This window comes from Echinococcus granulosus, assembly GCF_000524195.1.
Source record: "Echinococcus granulosus chromosome Unknown EG_S00073, whole genome shotgun sequence".
Lineage (NCBI taxonomy): Eukaryota > Metazoa > Platyhelminthes > Cestoda > Cyclophyllidea > Taeniidae > Echinococcus > Echinococcus granulosus.
This window is the reverse complement of record NW_020170453.1, coordinates 253,182-268,497: the sequence shown is the minus strand read 5'-3', so window position 1 is coordinate 268,497 and position 15,316 is coordinate 253,182. Positions and strand designations below refer to the sequence as shown.

The following is a 15,316-nucleotide window of genomic DNA, read 5'->3' as shown; positions in this document are numbered from 1 at the left end:
ATTAAAAAATTGTTCATCTCAAGACCGAGTCACGTTTTGTGTGATAAATTCACTGCGACTCAACAATCAACCCTTCCTTGACATGACTTAAATTGTTTTAATCAGCCAGGCGCGGTGCTATAACCTTCCCCGCACTTTTGACTTGTTGAGTGGACTAAAGACATGCGCTTTAACGAAAACAGATGGGAAGTCGAGCTGCACATTCACTTAGATGGTGCATTCCGGCCATCCACTGTGTATAGATATGCCGAAAAGAAGGGAATACACGTACCTGGCTCTAATGCGGAGGAATTTACGAGTAGATTAGCAATAACGCAACCAAATTCTCTCAGTTCATTTTTACAAACGTTTGACTATATCATCTCACCTATTGCAGGTGATAAAGTAAGGTTTATTTTTTGTAATTTTGTTTTGGATTCTCACTTCTGGTAAGATCGTGTTTCGAATTAACAGGAAGCTATCAATCAGATAACACTCGATTTTGTTGAAGACTGTGTTACCCGAGGTGGTCACTGCTATGTGGAACCACGATTCTCACCCCACATCCTCACTGGAGGCAAGTTGAGTGCCGAGGAGGTCACTAAGACGGTTCTTGACGCGCTGGAACGTGGTGGCGCAAACCACGACCTCCAATGGCGTGCCATCCTCTGCATGATGCGAGGCAATCCCGAGTGGTCTGATGATGTCGTTGCTATCGCCAAGAAATTTCAGCCTTATGGCGTTGTCGCTGTCGATGTTGCCGGTTAGTTGTCTCTCAAATTAGGGTGTTCAACTAGGATGTCATTTAAGGCAGATTTTGACTCAATCGCTACCTGACGACAGTACATTTTTTCCTTCCAATTATCGAAATAAACTGTCACTCGACTTTGAACTAATTAGCATCCCCTAAGCATATCTAAGCTCAGCTTTTGGACCCAGTTTATGTCAAGGGCGTCTTTTGTCTCGGTTATTTGACACCGCTTCCCGTCCGTCCACCTCTGTAAGGTGCTACTGATTAGTTTACAATTTCTAAGGCCGCTGGAGAATTGAACCATCGGATTGGCATTACTTTCTTACTAAGATGTGTTTAAATCCCTTCTTTCACCTCGTTTTATGTTAGAATGCTTGTTAAATAATCCCGTTTGATAGCAATTGATCAGATAAAATGCCGTGATTTCTCGTCAATTGCTGCTGTCCTCTTCATCCTACAGTTATTACTAATTCGCTATCTTTTTTAGTGTTGGATTCTTCTCTTTTCGCACCTCAGAACTCATTCGCCTAAACTTGATTATCCTCAGTTTTAGTTGGTATTCCTTCTACAGATATTCATTCTTTTCCTTTTCATTAAGGCAAAGCTCTCATTTGAGTGGGAATTTTCGTAAGGACTCCTTTTCTGCTTGAAAAAATTAATTAGTCTGGTTCTAAAATAAATATCGCTACTTTTGCCTGCCTTAATGCTGCAGTTGATATCCTTCTGCTTGATAATAGCACTGTAGGCGCACCTTTTTAGTCTGATGGGCGATTTTACCCTCTCATTCTCGCCGTTCTTTTTCTGGAATGTTGTTATTTCAGCTAATGGTTTTGGCACTCACTCGAGGTCACCTAGACAGGGTCCATTCGTGTTGTTGTGTCATTGAGTCTGGCACGCAGTTGTGCTCCTTTGCGCCTCGGCGGCGGATGACCTGCTTTGTCTGTGATAGCACACAGGCCCTCTAGAACAATATGAGCGTTTACGGTGGCGGCTTTACGAGCACGATAGATCTCAAGCCAACCTTCTTTTCTTTCCCATTTTCTATCACAATGCCTTTTTTCACTAGCATCGAGCAAATCTTGGCTTTTAAAGACTTATTGTTGTCGACAGTAGTTCATTCTGCGGATGCAGATCTGGTCATTCTAGTTCAATGATTTTGAGTCCTCTAGGTCTGTTGGCACACTGCTTAGCGCAGTTTTTTGAGAATAAGAGACACTAGTAAAACCAGTTTTCTACAACTTGCAAGTCACTTCTCAAGGTAACTTAATTCGTTTTAATGAGTACTAGTAAGCCCGTGAACTACCATGGTTACTTCTCCACAAAGAGTACCCTTTTGTTCAATTTCTCTATTATGAAGGGTATCTGTGCTACTGAAGGATATTGTTACTGGCAGATGTTTCACTTCTGATCCAAGCACAAACTACTGTTGCCACTAGTCCTTTTTTTCTGCCTTTGGCAATTACCTATCTCCCCATTACCATCGTTGTTAACAGTGTCTAGGCTGATTGCAGCTACCATTCTAACGGTACCGTCTCTGGTGGTGGGTGCTGAATCGGTTTGGTGTTAGAATACAGCATCGTCTAGTTGGTATTCCCTACTAACTAACTGCTTAGTCATAGCTTTGCCGTGGCACCTAGGCTCGAGGTGATGAGGCGTTTTATCTCTACACTATTGTACGTCAAAGTGTGATGCAGTACGGCGCTTCCGATACTGCTGTCAGCCCCCTACTCACTTATTGCTTGTTGCCTCCCCCTAATCACCGTCTTCGTCAATTTTTTTGTGCTAATGAACCAGTGATTTTGGATGGGACTCCGCGACACATTTTACAGGTCATTCATGCATACACACACACCCACACACTTGCATGCAAACATTACCTTCAATCTAGCGTGCCTTGTCATCTCGAACTGCCTAATTTTAATCGGCAATAGGAGCCTCAAGAAGCTGTCACATGCCCAAAACGGCTTGAGCGTTAGTTCTAATAGTTGTAACTCACGAAAAAGCTGGAAGTTTCTTTTGAACTAAGGCTAATAAGTTTGACATCGGGAAGACCTATCATCACAGCCGAGGCGTTTTGGAACTCAGGCGCAATACTGATTGTCGCTGCGTTTTCACACTCATCTACTGGATAATGCATGCATGCCTATTTGGCTGTCATTAGTTTGTGCTGTCAGCTCAAGTAGAAAGTTGGTGTGTCATCGGAGTTAAGCTGGGCAGGCGGAAAATTGGCGGTGGGTGGAATAGTAAGCTTTCTTTCTAGTTAAAATTAGTTTGTGATTGACTTAATATTTGTAAGCAGTGCTCCGGACTAGATGCTCACGGCGTAGCCCTAAACAATTATTATTAAACAAACCTTAAGCGTGTTCGCGTTGTTATAATTATGAGATCCAAAAATTAATGATGTCTAATATTGCACTGCAAAAACCGGGGCGTCAGGGCTGTGGTGGTGCGTTCCAACTTATGACTTCCTTGCCACGGAAGTATCAGGTTGGAAGTCCTTTTTTTCTCGTCATGATGCACTAAATTGGTTTTCCCATTCTTCTGGTCACATGTTCTTGGCATTATGGGCAAAGCTTAATGCTGACGAAGCGTATGATTCTTCCATTGAATTTAGGCCCAATATTTATTGTAATTTCTCACCTTAATTACCAGCGGTAGACGAATTCGATTTTGACGAATGCTGTAAAAGTGTGGAACAAAGTATCCCTTAGGAAATTGCGGTGATTATCGCCTTCTATCATACTAAACATTCCGACTCGGCTTCTGATTGGTGAAGATTGTCACCCAATGACCGGATGAGGTTGTGCTGGTGCGAAGCCCGGTTTCTTGCCGTGTGTCGGGTTTTGCGCCTACTGGAGGAGTTCATTATCGCAGAGGCAATTAAATATCAGTCAAAAACGGCTCTGAGGTGGGTTTTTGAGTACGTATGAGCTTTGATTGTCATAAGTGTTAATCTTTACTTTCGTCAGTTGGTGTAAGTGCCGCCCGCTCCTCGTTTTATTATTTTGAATGCATTTCATTTCTGAGACCTCTTAAATTGCATAGGGATGTTGTTGCATTGCTTTTTACCTGGTTTAATGTTTCAATCATCGCTAGATTTGATCTTTATGATATAGATTGCGGTTTCACAAACATTACGGACAGAATGGATGGATTTCACGACTATTCTGCGAGAAGTGGTTTTATTTCTTCCCCCGAAGGCATATTTGGTCGCAAATAATAATACCTAGACTCAATAGACGAAGTCCAGCTTTGACAAAATGGCTAAGTTGAATTCAAACACCAAACCTTCTTAAAAGCATAATTAAATATTTTGTTGCCAAAATTTAGACCTAACTCTACGGATATGATTCAAAATATGAACTGAAATTTGGCAATTTTGTTATGCGCAAGATCTTTAAGATGTTTTCCACTAGTGCCTGGACCATCATTTTACACGATTTATTAGGTAGGTCGTCTGTTAACTTTATTTGCCTTCCGTTATCCATTCACACTAATACATATTAGTGCAGGGGAACGCATTTGTAAGCACTTTTTAAGATGAGAGATCGGTGGCATAGACAGTGGCATACCCATACTTCCAACGGCACGAATTCGGTGGACTAATCGTGGGAGGCTGAAAGGCTTTGCGGAGTGTCGGTATATGCAATCAAAACAATTTCGCTCTTAAGATACGAGGTGTAAAATGAAGTGGGCACCGAAATACCAAGTTAGACTTTAGCTTCCACTCCAATGTTGGTGTTTGTTAAGCAATCATAGTTTTTGCCAGTTCCATAGCCTACAACAAACGCGTACCCGAATTTTACGGCATGTTAGAAGTAATGTCATCAGGCTGCTGGTTGACGGCAGGCTGAAGCACGCTGGTTAGGGTTGTTCATTACGTGGATGCGGGATACACGACAATTGACATCCAATCGTACGACACTTACCACGTGCTGTGCTCTGCTGATGTTTGATGGGGACAATTAAGGTTATTTTCCCGCTATGAGGGTGAAGTTCACGCCAGTGGTTGTACATACAAATCGCACGGCAATATCTCATCATTGATATTGCATTCCACAGGTGATGATAAACCATGTGATGGAACGAACACAGACCCACGGATAAAGGAGGCCTTTAAGAAGGCCAAGGCGGGGGGTCTACACTGCATAGCCCACGCGGGTGAGAACGGGCCAGCGGCTTCAGTCACCGAGGCCGTCCATGAGATGTTTGCGGAGCGAATCGGCCACGGGTACCACATTTTAGACGATCCAGCAGTCTACAAAGACGTGCGCGAAAGGAATATTCACTTTGAGGCAAGTTTTAGTCCTTCAAATGTATATTTACAAGTTGGTTAACTACTACCAAACTTTTGGTTCCCCCACTAATGGCTGTATTGCTTGCCAAAGGATAAACAACTGTTTGCATCCCCACCCATTTACAACTTATTCCGTCACCGTAGTAACCGTACTTTCACAATGAGCCTGCTTTCGAGATAGAAGACCAGAAATTGCCTTAACAACGAGACAGATCTGCTGTATCAATCAGGTGACTGGCTGCACTCTTTTCGCGCTTGTTTCACCATCATGACAAGGGTAAAGCCGAAGTCACACGCCCGGTGGCATGCATGGTAATGCACTTCCATTGCCTACTGGGAGACAGGCTTCAGGTGTGACCAATGCACGACTCTCCGTTCTTCTATGACCTATTTGAAGCGAATTTTTCCTATCATCGGCAAGATTTGCAGGGTGTCTCCCGACTGCTCTTGTCTGCCTTGGTGTGATGGTTGCGATGGCGTACTTTTAACGGGTGGAGCCGCAAGAGACAAAATCTCTTGTGATTTTCACGGAGTTTGTTATGGTTTGGTGCAAATCACTGAATTTCGCTATCTGACATGAAACAGGTCTGTAGACACATTCACATGCATTCATTAGGTGGCCGGCACTCCTGTCGGCTACTGTGAGTAACAGTCAGACCATTTCGTCGTCGGAGGCGTAGAATTTCAAGAGACAGTTGCCCAAGTAATCCTTTTTCAACCTCCAACGCAGGTGTGCCCCCTCTCTAGCAAACTGACGGGCTCAGTCCACGGCGAGTGGTCCTCGCACCCAATCACTCGCTTCGAAGCTGACAAAGTCAACTACTCCATCTCCACCGATGACCCCACAGTGACAGGTCAGTGGATGCAGGCGGAGAAGCGTATGCTCGCTATGCAAATGGTGCTGGAGGGTGAGCAGTTTCACATGGCCAATCTGCGTGCTGCTGAGGCCTGCTTCCTCGGTGCTGAGGACAAGGCTGCGTTGGTTCAGCACCTCAAAGACCACCCCCCCTTCTAAGCGCCACTTCTGGCGTCTGTCGAGTGCACTTCCCCAGCTTCTAGTACGTCCTTCTGTTAGTCTTCCTGTTCGTTCGCATATCCGTCCATAGGTGTATCTGATTAAAGCTTCTTTAATTTCAGATTGTCTTTGTTGGTGTGTGGTGGGAGAAGGGGTATTTGGTAGTTGTTAGAAGGCTCTCGATTAAGTTGCCTCATTGCGTGTTGCTCTGCTTGCCTTGCTTGTCCATGATGATACTGATGTTTGGGGGTTTGGGCTGTCTAAATGTGATTGAGGAGTGAATTAGCGAATCCTCTGGTCTGCGTGTGTTTCTACCTCGCTTCGACTGCACTGTTGTGCCAGCAGACATAACCGTTGTCCACGGCAGTCCAGCAAGTACAGATTGAGTTGCCCCCGTGGAGGTACATCCGAGCAGCGGTATGTTCTCTCGCCATTCATCGGCTGGCGCAGGCACCGTCAACCACCACGGCAGGAACCAGTGGCACCAATGAATGACTTCTGGCGTGGCGCGATGATGAGACTCCCAGGAGTGCGACTTCCGGCGTCAATCATGCGGCTCTAAGCGCGCAGCAGCCACCCGGCCGGCGTGCGGAGGAGCTGTGAACTCCATCGTTCACGGAAATTTGCAATCTAGGAAGGTTGAAGCGTGTTGGGCTATCGAGACTAGCAAGGAGTGTCAGGATGGGTCAGCTGTAATGGCAAACCCTTCCATACCGAAGCCCGGGGAATGTTTATCAGTACAAAATTGAACCAGGTTGAAAAGGGACACAATTTTGACTCACCGAAATGTGCTTCTTTCAGCCCTCCTCGCGTATTCACGCCCAGTACGTTCAAAAGGACCGTATTTCAAAACTACCGGTGTCCAAAAATGAGCTCCACCCGTTGACAAACAGAACATGGATTCCAGATCCAAAAAAACAACCAACTTAACCATTGACAAACCCTGTCAACCCATTTGCTTCATAAATTTAATGTGTATGCGGATGTAAAGTGTGCTAATTGGACCTAAAATCCTTATTTTGTAAACCAAAGTTACGGATTGTTCTAACTGACAGGAAGTTGGGTGTTTACGCACTGTCAAGATGCTAGTCGTGATTTTGCACCCGTCTCCAAGGTTTTTGGATCTAAAAGCGAGCTCCGATACGGCCTGCATTGCCAGTGATCGCAAACAGCTTCCTCCGGATTTAAAAACGTGTCTAGCAGTATGAGTTGATAAAATGAACTAGATGACGGAAATGAATTGCTTGGAGTGCGCGTCCATACGTCTTCACGCGCTGAGACGTGTACTTGACTCACATCGTTGAGGCTTTAACAAATCGGTTCCATTTATTGTCGATATAGATCGTCAGGATTTCTTCATCATTGACAGGAGGTCAATCACAAATATTTCAATTCTTTTAAACTACAAATACACAATTCTACGACTTTTAGAGAACACCTACACTGACGGAGCAAAGCCGCATTCCAACCATACACGCACCTTCCGCACACAGCAACCAAGGAAGAACAGAATACTAATCGATGGACACTTTCAAGCATGATTATTGCAACCACAACTAATTATTACCGCCTAGCACCACTGGTAGCCACTTTCCGAACAGATCCAAAACTTGAGATACCCATTTGCCATGTTACTTAAAACTCATAAGTAGACACAAACCATAGAAAATACTATAGGCTTTATTTCAAAGGCCGGCTTCACATCACTTTCGCTAAACAAACACGTCGGCTCACTCCCCTGCTGGCACCACCTCTACATCTGCCTCCTCTCCTTCTATGCACCTCTGAAATTTTGAGAGTAGGAGAGACGCCGTAGCCTCGCACAGTGGTATCCAGAGCATGGAAATAGCCCAGTTGGGGATGTAATGAGTCCAGTGCACCAGGCTGCCAACCAAGGCACGAGTTTCATACAGCAGGGCCAAGCGTTCATCGGATAGTCTCTCCCGAGGTGCTCCATAGACCAACCAAGCCAAGAGGACAGCATGGAGGAGGTAGCGCAAACACTGCGCGAAAAGGCCGCAAACTAGCTGCAGGGGAAGAAAGGGGAAGTAATTACAGAGCATTCCAATGTAAAACAATCGAAAAAGACGCGAACCGTCGTGCCCAGCTGTGACCGGTCCGACTCGGCTTGTTGCCTATCCAGAGCCCTAACTTTGCGCTCGAGTTTAGAGTAGACCGCAAAATTGTCCACCATGTTGAGTTGACTCATTTTTTTCCGAAGGTCACGCACTTCTTGACATCTGAGTTGGGAAGCTCGATAATGAGCACGACAGGAGGGTAAGAGATGTGCAGCTAACTTGGGGACGAGAATAGGGAGGAGGATGCCAACAAAACGGCAGATGATTATTGCTGCTAGACAGAGGGAGAGATAATGCATCCAGACAGATAAAACGTCGGCCTCAGTAGTCATTAGAATCGACATCTCCGGTCGTTGCATTGTAAAAGTCGTTGTACACCTACCAGATATCGTATTAATCATATCAAGACAAGGTGTACAACTTACTTCGTTTTCTAGTGTTCTTGTAAGGAGTTGAACCTCGGCGATTTTGCTCAAAAGTTGCCGAACCTTGGAGAGGCGTGTCTGGAAGCTCTTGGTGATTAGATGCACAAGTTTGGCGCTCTCTTTACGATATTCTGATAGAAGATGTCTGGTAACCTCGTCTTGAAGTTCCAAAGAGGCCTCTTCAGCAGGGAGAGAATTAATTAACAGTTCAATCTGTTTCGCTGTAGTCGCTATTGTAACAGCAAATTTGTGAGCGTTATCTAGGTGACAAAACCAATCGCTAGTAGTCAGACAAGTTTTGAAAGACTTTGTTTTGAAACAGACACTTTACCTTCTTGACTTTGATTTTGCAAAAGCGCCTGAAACTCTGGATTGGAGGCCCACTCCTTTTCTCTACGACCGTTATGATTAAGTTCACGGAAGAGACTTGGCTGTGCAAGCTGCTGAATTACTCCAACAGCGTTACCGAGATTCTCAGCTTGCAAATTAATAGCGTCCTGCAACTCTGTCAGACGATCAGCCATGTACGGCTCCGGACCAACCTCTCTGAATTGCTTAAAATGAGTTCACATTTTGGCATCAAGCACTGATCATATTGACAAACCAAAAAACGTGAATAAAATGCTTACATAGGTGCAAATTTTTTTGCATTAAAAATATTTTAGGACACGACCAAATAACTAAAGTCCTAAGCAAATTCTGCATCAGAGCGCATTTGTAACTTTTTTATTAAATTTGAGAGGAATTCAGCATTTGTGATTAAAAGTGCTGTAACATAGTGGAATAAGCTGAAAGAAACATGAAGCAGGTGCAACAAAAACAATCATTGACTTAACAAACTTAACGCAATATTTTTTAACAATTAATATGCTTTTATTTGGGCTTATATCATATCCAAAAATAAGAAGACTGTGTTTTAGTATATAAGCTCTGGTACCGTAATTGGCTGAATTATTACCGCGTCGCACAGCCTTACTTGTGTTTTGTGTTTTTTTTTGGCGTACGCTTTATCAATGTTTCTTTTAACATCGCTTGATGCTATTATTAGTATCGTCTACATCCTTGACACGGAATCATTGGGATGTCTCTAAGCTGGATCCCCTAATCCCTTTTCCCATTTTCAGCGCCCCCTTTTTCTTGAATTATTTTCCACATATCTTTTCTAGCTTTGAATTCTTTGTGATGAGTCTCAACTCAAAGCCGCCTGATTATCTTTCCATGACACGTGGTCAACTCCAACTTGCATTGGGAAGACAGCTTGCTCTTAGAGACTGGTACGTTAAACAATAGTACTAAGAATTTAGTCTAACATGCTAGTTTAACACGCCGGTTATCATTCGTTATTTTTGGTTCAGCTTATCATCCAAGCTGCCAGACTCCGGTAAGAAGCTGAATGAATCAATAGCTCGTGTTCAATCCATCCTTGAGACCAAACTTCATCAGCCTCCTCTTCTACCACCATCCGCATTACAAATTCGTAGCCCAAATCGCAGACGTCTTGGAGTGCTTTGCACCTCCTCAAAAGACGTAGTAATTGAAAAAAAAGAAGAGGGTGAAATTGAAGATGTTGACAGTTTAATCGACGGCCTTGTCTCTCTCAATCTCGGTCCTGCGAAAAGTGATGATGTAGGGGCCGAAGAAGACTTGTCGCAACTTCCTAAAGAGCCTCTTACTCCTGATGAGATTACCAATTTTCGGCGCCTTTGCAATTTGCCTCGTTTGAACGACGAGGGTGTCTCCTATCATGCCTTTCTCTTTCAGTTGAGGCCAATCAATTCTGAACTTGTCCGTCTCATGATTATTGATTGTTGGTAGGTCAGCTAGCTACAGGTTTTAGATTCCCTTCATTTGTTTCTGCTTGTCTCTAATCCAGGAATTCGACAAAGCAGTTTGTGAGGCATGGGGCGATCTTCACGTGGGCAATTGAAGGTAGTCCTCTGCCACACAATGCGACAATGCGATACGACACAGACACTGCCGCGCCTGGTATAGCGGTGGCTGAGATGTGGCGATTCGTTCGGCAGGAGTCGGCAGCGGAGTGGTCTGTGCTTGTAGCCGATTGTGCGGGAAGTTTGGTACGACTGCGCCGGCTCTTTTGCTGCCCCAGTGTCCGTCATCACCCTGGGGCGAGGAATGGAATGCCGAAGAACATCCGTTTTATCGTGGCTGATGATGCTAATTCCGAGAAGTAAATTCTTGTTATTTTATCAGTTTGCACCAGGCTTGAATAATTAGAGCAAATAGTGTGCAACTTTTGTTAGTGGAAATTCAACAAATGAATTACTGTTATTTACTCAGTCCTTTTTTTGGTTTTGACTTGTTTGAAGTAGGTGGGGGTCCTGTTTGATCAACTGATTCTTTCTTAAAAAAAGGTTATCGATGTATTTTTCAATACATGGGCTTGGCCAAGAATTGCACTGTCTTTACTTGAAAAATTGATGGAGAAGCTGTATAATTCGAGAACATCGAGTTTATAGTATCTTTGATGTGAAACCCCTGCGATTGGTGACCATGCCTCCTGTAATAGCGGGTTTTTTAGTGTCATGGGATTGCTATGGTACTATTTTTCACTATCATATCTTGAGACCACTCGACTCCTAGTAGAATTGAATTTACTACGTGGTCTTCACCTGTGAGTTCTGTCTTCTGCAATTCGACTGAAGAACTTCTTTCTTGACGCAGGAAGGCATACGAAACAAAGGAGCAGCAACTCTCCGAAGAGGGCGGTACGAGCGCCAGCTCGATGGCGTGCACTGCGCACTACGCGAAGTTGGATGCAGCGGCCTTGGCCAAATTGCGACCGAAAACTGTTGCGTGGATCGAGGTGGGTTGCACACCTCGAAAGAATAGCGTTGACTCAAAGTAGACGTCTCTTCATCCCTTCAACCATCCATTAATCCACCCTTCTGTTTCTGCCACTTTTTTTCATTTCCTCAATCTGCTTCAATCGAACCGATCCCTGCCTTTTATTTGTTGGTGAACCTATTTTTTATTTCAGCTCCTCTGGCTCTCTAACTCAGAACTCACTCATCTCTTCAGCCCTTTACTACTCCACCTGCCAAATGATCCAGTCATCCTTCATTACATCCACATTCCTTTCACTAGCTTTACTTTCATAATAAAGGCTAAAGAGTGTCGGTAACTCAACAGAACCGCTCCATTGTTAATTGATGGGTTTCATTCTACTTCCAGGCGCCTCTAAATCTCCACGCTCTTCGTGCTATCGCCGAAATGCCACGTGGTCCTGTGGTCTGCCACCCGCCCTACATAGCCCCCTCCGTTTCCTCCTGTGTATCCCCAAAGAGCGACCAACAGACTACGCCAGGATCTCCTCCCATGCTCAACTCCGTGAACAAGTCCCTCCTAATTCGACTAGCCGCTACCGGCTTCAACCCCTCTTCTCTTGCCCTACTCGCCGGACAGGCACGGTGGCGCGGCTTTGCTGGCCTCCTCGCGACGTCTCACGTCTCCCGATGTCCTGAGGATCTGGCCAACCTTTACCGCCTCTTCAGACGGGTGTATCGGTAAGCTAAAACATTATTCTTATGATTAGGTAGGAGGCGTAACTAATTAAGCGCAATTTCGTTCCCCTTTCAAAGTGGTCTAGCGCTAAACACGGATCTGTATCGCGAGGACGCCTCAAAGCCGTCATGTTCCCCACTTTGGAGTTCACCGTTACGACAATTGAAGACCCTTTCGATGAAAGAGTCCCTAAAGGTTATGACGCGAGTTCGCGATGAGTTAAAGGTCCGTTCCTCCGGTTTATCCCTTTTCCTCGTTGTACTTGTAATTTTCCGACCATCCCGCTTCTGCAGGCGTCGCAGAAGGAAGCAGTATTAGAGGCCAGACTAAGCTTGCCACCTGCATCCGCGATGTTATTGAAGTGAGTTTCCCCCGATTTGACTATCAGCGTAGTTTGATCTCGATGTCACTGTCACTTGTGCTCAATGGCTTGCAGGTATCGTGAACAGCAAGCGGAAGAATCAGACGATACACTGTGCGCAGACAGCGATGATGATTGAACTTTTACCAGATTATATCAGTATGCAAGCCTTTCTTACTACCGTTCATTTTTGTCCTTTTATCTTTGGAGAATAAAATGTCGACTCAGTCCAGTGTAAGTACCAGCAAAGATTGCCACCGATCTTAGTAGGGGCTTAAGTGCAGCAGACATGTATCATCAACGCAGCCTTGAAAGCATTGAGATATAAAATTTTGGGAACAGCTGAAATAACAGCGGCAGAGGCGGCTGAAGTACAGGAGGCTAGAAAGATCCGTATGGTGGTAGTTATACGTCCTCCGCAGGCGATGTAACAGACCCTTCAGTGATATTTGTTAATCCAATCCACTACTTTGTGCAGAAGCTACCACCATGTCTTCCTGACAGGCTTTTAAAATAAGCACAAAAAACGCCGTCGGCACACTTTACCAGTGTCTTACTTGATCACCAGGTCCGTGGTGCTGAAATAACACGACGAAGTGATGGGAGACGTGCGTTATGTCCATGGTTGTTAGGATTTATTGTAAATCCAGAAGAAAATAAGTCAGGAATTAATGATCTCTAGTTGTTGTTTGCCGTCTGCAGAACACGCAAAACGTAGAGGAAGAGATTGAGGATATCCAAGTAGAGGGTGATGGACGCGGCGATGTATTCCTCCGCGGAGAAGCGCTCCATTATTATCTGCGTGTCAAAGATCAACAAGCAGGCGAAGAGAAAAGCACCACTAATCGATAGAGCCAGGTGAATAGCCGGAGAGGCGAAGAACGTCTAAAAGACAAATCGAACTGACTAGATAGTGCATTGGACAGCGGATGAGTGAGAAACCGTACGTTCAAGACGCCGCCGACAAAGAGGGCCATCAGAAGCGTACCAAGGCAGGCGGCCCAGGAGGAGAAATCACGCTTCGTTTGCAACGTGTAGAGGGTTAGACCAATGGTAAGAGCTGCGGTAATCAGGAAAGCTTGCAAGACGATCGCCAAATCAAAATGAACGACTAGATATAAGAAGAGTTAGTGGGGAAAATGGCACTTTACCGACCAATCCTACAAAAAAGGATTCAACCAGAGTCTAAGAGGAAGGTTAATCCAACTGAAACATACGAAGCTAAATAGCAGGATAAAATTCATTGGAGTGTCATATCGCTTGTAAAACATCGCTATCAATAACACGAGGGAGGCAATGATCAGTAAGAGCAAAATGAAAGAACTAAGAGGCCATTGATGTAATGCAAACAATGTGTCCCACTTTTCAGCCAGAAAAGGTGATAACTGTTCCTTAAAAGTAAGCAGAACAGCTCCGGTAGTGCAGGTTAGGACCAATTGTGCGCAAAGAATAGAATAGAGTTTTCGAAGGAATTCTTTGGCAATATCGAGAGGAGACAATCTTACCCATCCGTATGTAGACATCCGCATCTTTGACACAGTTATTATACGAAAAGTCGTTTTCTAGTTTCCGACCCAGCGAAAGACTCGACATTTTCGTAGAGATATTTTGCAGAATAAAGAACCAATAGAAGCCAAAGTTGCTAATCCTCGTTTCTGTTCAGTCTGTTTGTAAACCACATCTTATAATGATAGTAGTCGGGATTACAAACAATTCTATAGTTATGTAAATATACTTTGAAACGATTTCAGTGATAAAATGTTTGCTTCTTTGTAAGGAAAAACGTCTGTTGTAAATGCCACTTTAGGGAGAAAAAACCCTGTTGTTTATATTTCCCTAAATACTGACTTTATAGCTGTAATATGATTTGTATTATGCACACAGTCAACTTTATATCACAATGTTTCTTTCACCAATTCGTAAATGATATGATTTCTTGCTAAAATTAGAAGATTTATTTCACAGAAAGTAGCATTTTGAGTAATATTGTAAAGCAATGCACCTGTCAATAACTCTGCTAGAGGATATCGACTTTCCTGCACAAGCATTTAATGGTTTGAGGAGCTGTGGTGACGCATTTGTCCATCTTTTTCCTCCATGCCTCAAATTTGAGGTCCTATGTAATACTTATGTAGCGTCCCGAGACTTCCTTAAAGACGAAGTAAGACACAATACTTGGGCAGAATATGTGTTTAGCGCAGAGAAGATCTTTGGGCTACTGGCATGGCCTGAAGGCCAGCCCCCTCAGCGAGGTACAAGAAGGCTAATTCAAAGTACAAAAGTGGAGCCTCAACAATACCGAGGAATAAACCACCATCGTATTACATTTATATTGTTTTAATGTACCTTTCAGAGAGGAGGCAAGACTACACTTCGAATCTGGTGACGTAGTCGGCGTCTCCCAAGCCTGAGAGCGATTGCGGCTCCCCCCTCCCCCTCTTTAAACTTTGTACGTGTTTTCCCGATCCACTTCCCTCTAATAAATATGTCGAAATTAAATCAACCAGGTTGTTCTAAAAGCACTAGGAACAAGGAAGAGGAGACCTGCTAGTTTCATCCTACACGTACATCAAGAAAATTTGCAAGCTGAGGATAGAGTTTATTAAAACAGCGCAATTTTTACAAAGGATCAAAGTTTATTGAGGATTATCAGTTTATTTCGTACTCGTGGGTAAATATCGCCTTTTCGGTCTTGAATCTATTCCTATCAGTCCACTTGACATACATAACTACATTTGATTTTTGATGGGCGATGTAATTCCTTTTTCAACATCCGTTTTATTTGAGACGCGGTAAGTGTGCATGACATCCGTGACTGGGCAGATGTTGTTGGCTCCTAAGTAGAAAATGATCTCCGAAATTACTTAACCAAGATCTACAGGACCCTT

General features: G+C 44.1%; 5 protein-coding genes across 5 annotated transcripts in view; 2 read left to right on the top strand and 3 right to left on the bottom strand. All coding sequences in view use genetic code 11, as the record gives it.

Annotated features, from left to right (window-relative positions):
• Positions 1-162: 162 nt before the first annotated feature.
• EGR_07260 (Adenosine deaminase) lies at positions 163-6,645 on the top strand (the record flags this gene model as incomplete). The annotated part of the gene is made up of 5 exons (XM_024496509.1): positions 163-384; positions 454-742; positions 4,793-5,046; positions 5,758-6,005; positions 6,570-6,645. 5 exons carry the CDS (start codon positions 163-165, stop codon positions 6,643-6,645), a joined length of 1,089 nt encoding a protein of 362 aa, XP_024349094.1.
• A 1,127-nt stretch (positions 6,646-7,772) lies between these two features.
• On the bottom strand, positions 7,773-9,069 carry EGR_07259 (Mediator of RNA polymerase II transcription subunit; the record flags this gene model as incomplete). The annotated part of the gene is made up of 3 exons (XM_024496508.1): positions 7,773-8,069; positions 8,138-8,805; positions 8,877-9,069. The coding sequence occupies 3 exons, from the start codon at positions 9,067-9,069 to the stop codon at positions 7,773-7,775; spliced, it is 1,158 nt and encodes a 385-aa protein (XP_024349093.1).
• Positions 9,070-9,580: 511 nt separating this feature from the next.
• Positions 9,581-12,567, top strand: EGR_07258 (hypothetical protein; the record flags this gene model as incomplete). Its single annotated transcript, XM_024496507.1, has 8 exons — positions 9,581-9,819; positions 9,901-10,356; positions 10,419-10,733; positions 11,228-11,369; positions 11,738-12,069; positions 12,145-12,292; positions 12,361-12,428; positions 12,504-12,567. The coding sequence occupies 8 exons, from the start codon at positions 9,581-9,583 to the stop codon at positions 12,565-12,567; spliced, it is 1,764 nt and encodes a 587-aa protein (XP_024349092.1).
• A 539-nt stretch (positions 12,568-13,106) lies between these two features.
• EGR_07257 (Transmembrane BAX inhibitor motif-containing protein 4) lies at positions 13,107-14,021 on the bottom strand (the record flags this gene model as incomplete). The annotated part of the gene is made up of 6 exons (XM_024496506.1): positions 13,107-13,313; positions 13,376-13,539; positions 13,580-13,613; positions 13,646-13,751; positions 13,791-13,902; positions 13,934-14,021. The coding sequence occupies 6 exons, from the start codon at positions 14,019-14,021 to the stop codon at positions 13,107-13,109; spliced, it is 711 nt and encodes a 236-aa protein (XP_024349091.1).
• Positions 14,022-14,323: 302 nt separating this feature from the next.
• The window catches only part of EGR_07256 (hypothetical protein), a gene marked incomplete at both ends in the record, with an annotated part of 4,171 nt that continues 3,178 nt past the window's right edge, over positions 14,324-15,316 (bottom strand). Inside the window, one exon of the mRNA XM_024496505.1 lies at positions 14,324-14,464. Within this exon, the coding sequence (XP_024349090.1) occupies positions 14,324-14,464 (141 nt within the window). The remainder of the gene's footprint in view (positions 14,465-15,316) is intronic.